The sequence below is a fragment of the Galeopterus variegatus genome, unplaced genomic scaffold (assembly GCF_000696425.1).
Source record: "Galeopterus variegatus unplaced genomic scaffold, G_variegatus-3.0.2 Scaffold667, whole genome shotgun sequence".
Lineage (NCBI taxonomy): Eukaryota > Metazoa > Chordata > Mammalia > Dermoptera > Cynocephalidae > Galeopterus > Galeopterus variegatus.
Window position 1 is genome coordinate 506,107 of NW_007726778.1, and position 7,834 is coordinate 513,940.

Genomic DNA, 7,834 nt, shown 5'->3' on the forward strand with positions numbered 1-7,834 from the left:
TTTGAATATGGAATTTGAACACACACACACACACACACACACACACACACACACACAATGGTCAGTCGGGAAGAAAACACCCAAGTCCCCATTGGCCATGTTGGCCAAAGAATTAGTTGTTCAATGAAGGTTCAAGACAGATCCCTCTGGTCCATGAATTAATCTGTGTGACTCACCCCATTCATCTTTGGCCCCTGCCACTTTGCTTAGCCATTTCATCTTTCATTTTGCAGAGGTGGAACTCCTCTTACCTGACTCCCACCAACAAATTAGCATGCTCCTTGGGCAGGCTGAAACCATAGCCAACACGTTAAAAAGAAATAGGTTAGAGCATTAATATGACCAATTGCATGGGGGCAGCGAGAGCACACTTGCACTTGTATTTAGACTCAGAATTAAAAGAAACTTAATAAGGTGGTACAAACATGTCATTTTGCTTATGAGCATACTGAGGCTTCAGAAGGTCTGGTGACTCATCCAGTGACACATGTCTACTTGGTTGAAGGGCTCAGATTGGGGCTTAATATCAGAAAGAGGGAAAGGGACAGTGAGAGAGAGAGAGAACAAAAGAAAAAAAATAACATAAAAATGAGTCATGGGAGAGATGTTAAGTTATACTTTTTCTTTTGCTGTGAGCTGCTGTAAAAGGTAAGCATCTCTTTGACAATAATTTGGTTTCCAGGCTGCCTCTGGGGAACCATATTTGGGACTGGAAATGATCTTTGTGGGCTCTGATGGACGTCATTTATTTTTTTTTTTCTTTCCTGTCTTAACAATTGCACATACTTATTTTATTGAGCTCTCCAAGGTTTCTCCTAAGGTTTCCTTTTGGAAACCAAGGATTAATCAAATTAAACGTTGTAACCCATAACTTTCTAGTAATGAAACACAAGAAATGTCTTAGACTCACAGCATCTCTTCTGCTACATTGAAATCAGAAATCGAGCAATTCTGCCTTTGGAGCATGAATTCCCCCAGGCCATTTATCTTCCCACAGTTGGCAAACATTGCTCTGTCCTGATGGAAGTTTTTATTTATACCTCTGTGGGAATGGAGAATCATGCAGCTTCAGGTGTGGGTGCAAAGAAGTTACAATTTTGACAGGCTTGGCTTTGATATAACATGGAACTTTCTTGGCTAGAGAAATTAGTAAGCACGCCTTCCAAAGGCTGGCCTGTCACTGGACAGAGATAAGGAAAGCATCTTTGGTAGGAAACTCCAGCAAACCATCTCTCTATAAATAAAAAGTGATGAGACAGAATACTTGTTGGGACTGTGGCCTACACCTGAGCCAGTGTAGTGCCTAATGCAAATTGACTGAATTCAAGGGGAAGTAATAAAGACAAGAGAAATTTTTAAATTATTTCTTTGCTGCCCCCTATGTGTAAAACTTAGTGACATCCTGGGAGAAATTCAAAGAGGTTACCATCCAGAAGATTCCCTTATAATCTAGGGGAAGAAACCACCCTCAGCTTATTATAAAACAGACTTGAAGGGTCACGAGAAAGGGATGTGCTGTCCAAGTGACAGTGGGCCACCTCCACGTTTTCTTAGGGGGACTAGAGGTAGAATCAGGAAATACTTCTTTAGAGTAGTCACCATGGCAGGTGGGCCTTAAAGGATGGAAGAGACTTGTGGAGAGTGGAGACGTGAGGGTAGTGCTGGGTGATGGGTTGGGAAGCACATTGTAGAAAGACAGCCATGTAAACAGAGGTATTTAGGTGGAAATACCCAAGAAACATTTGGGAAAAGGTGTGTGGTTCAGTTATAATGAGGTTTGAATCTGTGGTTGGGGAATCCTGGCAGATAAGGTGAGAAAATAATGTCGTGGTCATGGGTTGGAGGGTCTTTTTCCCACATGCTGAGGCTTGTGTTTAATTAAGTAGGCAGTGGGAAGCCACTTCTTAAACAGGCAAATGTCATGAAGTGACCAAATTGTACTTTGTCTTTCTTTCCTGATCACTCCCTCCTCTTAGTCTGGGTTAGGCAAACTTACCCCCATGTCTCCACTCTGATCTGTTTTGTAATTATTCATCTACTCGATGGGATTGTAGCCATCATCCTGCCCTTTCACCCCCACTCCCGCCCCACCCCCAGATTATAAGCATCATAAAGGCACCATTATATACCCAGGTGTCAAGCAAAAAAATTATAATAATAAGGAGTCATCCTCGATTCATCTCTTTCTCTCTCTAGCTAATGTCAAAGATGATTCCAGTATATTGGCTCTAGGCAACTGGGGGAGTGGTTGGTGGCACATGAACAGGATTATAGAAACCAGAGAGAGAATGTGGTTGCAGTGTGAAGTGATGGGTCATTAAGGCAACAGTTGGCAGTGCTGTGTGGAGCTAGACCCGGAGATCCACCAAAGGACAGAGTCAAGGGAACAGATAAAAGAGAATAGAATGGAGAACCCCGGGGGCCACCATAAAAAGAGAGGCAGAATAAGAGGGGATCAGGAAAGATGCAGAGAAGGGATGGCAGAAGTCCTGGAGGAGAACCGAAGGGTTGATGAAGAATGGATTTAAGAAGAAAAGGGTGGTTAGCAGGACCAGAAGTTGCAGAGAGTTCATGGAGGATGAGAACAAATGAGAATATGTAAGAACATACTGGTGGCCCTGAAGATGACAGAAAAATTAAAAGTATGTACCCAGTGCCTGATATGTTGAAGGCTTGGTGGGTTGTGTGCCAAATCCAGATGGCAAGGAGTTAATGAATAAGAAAGCAGATGACAAGAAAGTGAAGGCTGCAGGTGCAGAAAGTGAAAACTCGGTTGTGGTTCCAGCAGAGCTCCAGCTTCTAAGGAGACTTTGCTTCAGGAGTCAGCCCTTGATGAGCAGTGGCATTCCTATTCTCAGTAGGCCTTAAGTCTGAGGTCCCCAACTCTGGGAGCATAAAGAGTCCCTTATGCTGGGTCATTTCACCTCCCCATGAAGGTCATGTATAGAAAAGGTAAAGGTTAGGGGCCGGCCCGGTGGCGCATGCTACAGTGCGCCGCTTGGGAGCGCGGTGGCGCTCCCGCCAAGGGTTCGGATCCCACATACAGACCGGTTCCCGCTCACTGGCTGAGCGAGGTGTGGGAGCAACACCAAGGGTTGCGATCCTGTTGCCGGTCCCCGGTCCGGTACGGGCGCGACACTGAGGGTTGCGATCCATTGCCGGACACGAAAAAAGACAAAAAGGAAAAAAAAAAAAAAAGGTAAAGGTTATAGTATTTGAAAAGAGGTAAGAGATTGCAGACCAGCTCCCGCTTTCTTGCCCCAGACACATAGCACTTAATATTTGATCATGGTAATGACTGTTTGAAAACTCCTCTCTGTGGTACTGTGGGTGTCGGCTGTGCCACTGTGAACATGTAGAAGAACAATCCAAGTTATCACAAGCTCTAACACATAGATCTGTCACTGAACATTTACTATGTACAAAGCATTATAGACTAAAGCCTAATTATTGGACATCCAAATCTCTTTACTATTTTTTGGAATAAAATATATGTGCTAGTTCATAAAAAGCTTACACTTTTAACAATGATTGGGAGCTCTTTAGTCACTGAACACATAGCATAGTGTCAGGGACAATTAGGGAGAACAGAAGAAAAGGAAAAGCAAGGAAGAAAAGATACTAAAATTAGCATACATAAAACAACAAGAGAATAAAAGCAGACCAAGTTTAACCCACGCGAACTCAATGGCCAACAGTGGGAGGCATAGGGATGCAGGATCAGGAAGGATAACAGTGTTCAGAGTAGGACAAAATCCTGGGGTGGAACCTAGGAGAGTGAGTGCATAATGAATGACTGCTATAGCAGCAAGGGCAAAGATGGACGGTGTCATGGGTCAAGGTATGTGGGGGGTACAGGAAGGCATCTGGTTAGACTGAAGTTAGCTGGTGAGCGGGGATGGATTTTTAAGGGGCACAGCTGCTGGAAAGAGGAAATGGAACTGCATCCACTGACGTTAAAGGGTGCTGGGTGTGCAGGGTATTGAAGTAGGTGCTGGGCTCTAGGTGATGTGAAGTACCAGGAAACGTGCCTGTCCTTGAAGACCTTATATGACTATCAGGAGACAAGAGATGGGTATAGACACATATGCAAAGCAATTAGAGAGAATAATGGGAGTCCACACATTTAATGACTTGAAGTAAAAGCCCATTCTACAGGAAAAAAGGACCCGTAAGATAACTTTCAGAGCAATAAGTTGCATGTTGTAAAAGCAAGTGGATATTGGGTTTTGCCCGATGGATTCAGATTGGATAACAAGCAGGGGGCATTAAGGGGGAGATAGTAGATGGAGCAGGTGAGTCCCGAGAGCTGGCTGCTGTGGCTCCCCCACTCTTCAATGGAGCGGCTGACGAGATTGAGGAGGTGGGCAGTGAATCGGTAAGGAAATGGGGCTCACCTATTGATGGAGGATCTGAGGCCACAGAGAGATGAAAAGCAGTCCCTGAGGCTACATCACAGTCACCCTTTATATCTTAACAGGGCGTGATGTTTTTCAAGGCGTGTCTCCTTACTTTCATCTGATCTTCAAAATCCACTGAGGTCTGCAGATAGGTGTTGCTTCCCCACTTGACAGACAAGGAAATCAAAACCCAAGGTCATCAAGACAGTTTGGTGCAGAAAAGGGGCTGGATCCCAGGTTTCCTGAATTTTCCCAGCATCACCCCCTTTTCTGTCACTATATTTCTTCTGTGTTTGACAAGGTCAGTAGTATGACTCAGCCTCTGAGTTATCCCTAAAGAACCCTGGCCAGCTGTTTAAATAGTGGAGCCCAGAAAAAGGCACTAGCTAACAGGCAATTTAGTCTTTGCTAAAAATAGTGTTTTTATTTGTTTGTTTGTTTGTTTTACATAAAGGGAGTTCTTTGGAGCCAGGGTGTGATGCAGATTCTGTACGCAAAGGCTTCTTTTCACCTGGGCACAAATACCTTGGGCGGAGTATGGATGTCCTTAATATACAAAGGGGACACAGATGGAGAATGAGAATATTCTTACTAAATCATAAAGCACTAAAACATATTTAAATCATTATTACTGTTAAAAAGTTTTGTACAATTTGAGGGAATTGATACATTTAGTGGTAAAAATACAAAAATGTATACCTTGAGAGTGATATAGACCAAAAATAAAAACAGAGCGGAGCTAGTCATTAAGGAAACCAAGAGTCTGAGGCCACATTTCAAAAGTTTTGGGAAGTTGTTAGAGAGGAGACCTCATCCCCTTCCGAATGTCCACCAGGAGTTGGGATGTGGGCTGGAAAGACTGCGGTCGTAAACCAGTTTGTCGTGGCTACGCAAGTAAGACCTGTGGGCCGGAAAGTTTTCTCGTATAGGATATTCTTCTTTGTGCTATTATACTTTTACTTTATTTATTCTAATCACAAAATTTTAAAAAGTATTCAGTACCCAATATGTGAAAGATATAGTCCTGCGCAATGTGGCAGCTATAAATATGTAAGGGACACCTTGTCATTCCTCAGCAGTCATGTCATGGTTCTACAAGTCTGTGTCAGTACATCTCCCACTAAATAACAAGCCCCTTTCATGCTAAGTACTATTTTTCTCTTTGAGTCCCTGACAACACAATAAAAATGGATTCCCCACCCATAAGCATATAGCAACTGATTATTTAGAAAACATTTGTTCCTTCTATTATCTAAAAAAATACCTGTTAGTGAAGACAATTAGAAAATTTAGAAAAGCCAGTATAGGAAAAAATAACACCACCCACAATCCCACTGCCCAGAAATAACCATGATGATGATGTAAGGACATAGGTGCCCAGCTGATGGGGACAACTCACCCTGCTTCCTTTTCCCAGCTGCCTGTCCTCCAGCCTCCCCAAAAGAAGGGAGAGAAACCAGCCCTCATTTCTCCTCCAGCCATTCATGCTCCTCTTCCTTTTCTCTCCTTCCCACCACTTTGCTTGCCTAGTTTTTTCAATTTTCTCTTAACTGCCTTCCCAGATTTGACCATGATAACCTTTCCTTCTGCATTCTGTGTCATTACCCAAACAGGGGAATATATTTCTAAAATAAATGCAGCAGCAATTGGGCATGAAAACCATCCAGATTTTCCAACTGTTCTATGTAACTAAAATCTCCACAAGCTTTCGAGTGCCAGGACAGCAACCGGGAAGGGGACAAATTAGTCAGGGCTGAAGATGGTTGCCAAAAATTTTTCCCAAGAGTAGCTGAGTGTTGAGTGTTTCTTCTCAGATCAGAATCAGACAAGGGGAGATGCCATAAGTTTTCCAAAGTTTAAAATCCCAACTCCACCTCAGCAATGTAAAATGTGACCGGCCAGGTTCAGTTACAAATCAAACACACACACACACACACACACACACACACACACACACACACACACACACCACCCAGAACAAACCAAGTTCTGGCTGCTCTCATTGGTCAGTGTTGCCAGCACTTATACCAAGGGGATTTAAAGGGAAGGCACCAGCTATTAAATTTACGCTTATGACACAAAGGACTGCCTGGCACTTTCTTATTTTGCTCTTGGTATACCTACATTTCTAAGGTGAGGTTGTAAAGTCAATAGTTCTCATTTCAAATAGCAACTCTCTGGTTAGATTTTTTCTTTATTCTCCATGGACCAGTAAGTCTACATCTACATATGTTCTGAGTTGGGCTTTTGCACAGGGCATTAAGCAAAGGAGAAGACAGAGTCTTCCAGGAGATTTTTTCCTATCTCCACAGATAGGGTCAGCATCACAGGCTCAAATAGCCAAAATAGCTTTTCTCCTCAGCTTTTCCCCATTATTCTTCAAATTTCAATTGATGTTATAATGGTAGAGAATGATCTGTCCCCATGGTTTGCCTTAGAGAGGGGAATCCTGTTTCTGAGTTTCTTCCCCCTACACTGGTGAGGACTCTGAGTGGTGGTCCCCTTGAGTGAGTCCCCCAGCATGGCATGTCAGCTTCAACTGCTGCATGGAAGTCACTCACACACCAGGAACACTTCATTCATGTGGGCTGAACTTCCATCAAGCCAGGGTTGCAACTTCTTGGTCCAGAGCAATGCTTCTCTACTTCATTTTATGTTTTGGTCATCCTTTTGGCAGTAATAAACCTAGAGCAAAACGCTATTGCATTCATCTCCCCCCTACAGCTCTTCTAAACAGTAAATTAATTATTGAAATGGAAAAGAAGAATGTAGTATTGTTTCCAAGGAACCCTATGAAGGCAGCCATAGGTAAATGCATAATTGATGCCAGATGTAGAAATATCAATTCCTATTGCATCAAGTGCAGAATTATCTGGCGTAAAGGGCCTTCCATTATCTACCCTTAGAGATCTCACCTGTTTCCTGACCATTTTCAGCTTATTTCTCTTGCTATGAGTCCTGTTAAATCTCCTCCTTATCCTACCAAAAAAAAAATCGTAATTAGCCATTTACCTGAGCCTCCAATCAACACATTGCTTCCTTCACATAGAACATCCTCTCATTTTTCAAATCTTACCTGCTAATTTCCTTAACCATTCTGGCATCTCTTGCTTCTCTGATATAACTAATATCTACATTTTCATTTCAGTGCTTATTTGTATATGGCCTTGTATTGTTTACCTTTATTTTAGGTAGAGATGTCTTCACTCACCCAAATCAAATTTGAGTCATGGGACATCAGGATCATGTCATATTCTTTTTGTAGCTTATACAATCCTTAAAATGGTGCTGAGCTTAAGATATTACTGACCAACTGGCTGATTGGGTTGATCCTTGCAGACCACAATGGGTTCCTAACACACACTTTGAGAAGCACTAGCTTAAGAATAAATTCAGCAACTTCTAAGACAGCCTAGTAGAGCAAAAAGTCTCAG

At 42.7% G+C, this 7,834-nt stretch overlaps 1 protein-coding gene across 1 annotated transcript in view; it reads left to right on the forward strand.

Annotated features, from left to right (window-relative positions):
• The window catches only part of SETBP1 (SET binding protein 1), a gene marked incomplete at its 3' end in the record, with an annotated part of 259,761 nt that extends 255,383 nt beyond the window's left edge, over positions 1–4,378 (forward strand). The window contains exons 4-5 of the mRNA XM_008571215.1: positions 2,699–2,857; positions 4,263–4,378. Coding sequence (XP_008569437.1) covers positions 2,699–2,857; positions 4,263–4,378 — 275 coding nt within the window. The remainder of the gene's footprint in view (positions 1–2,698; positions 2,858–4,262) is intronic.
• Between the last annotated feature and the right edge of the window lie 3,456 nt (positions 4,379–7,834).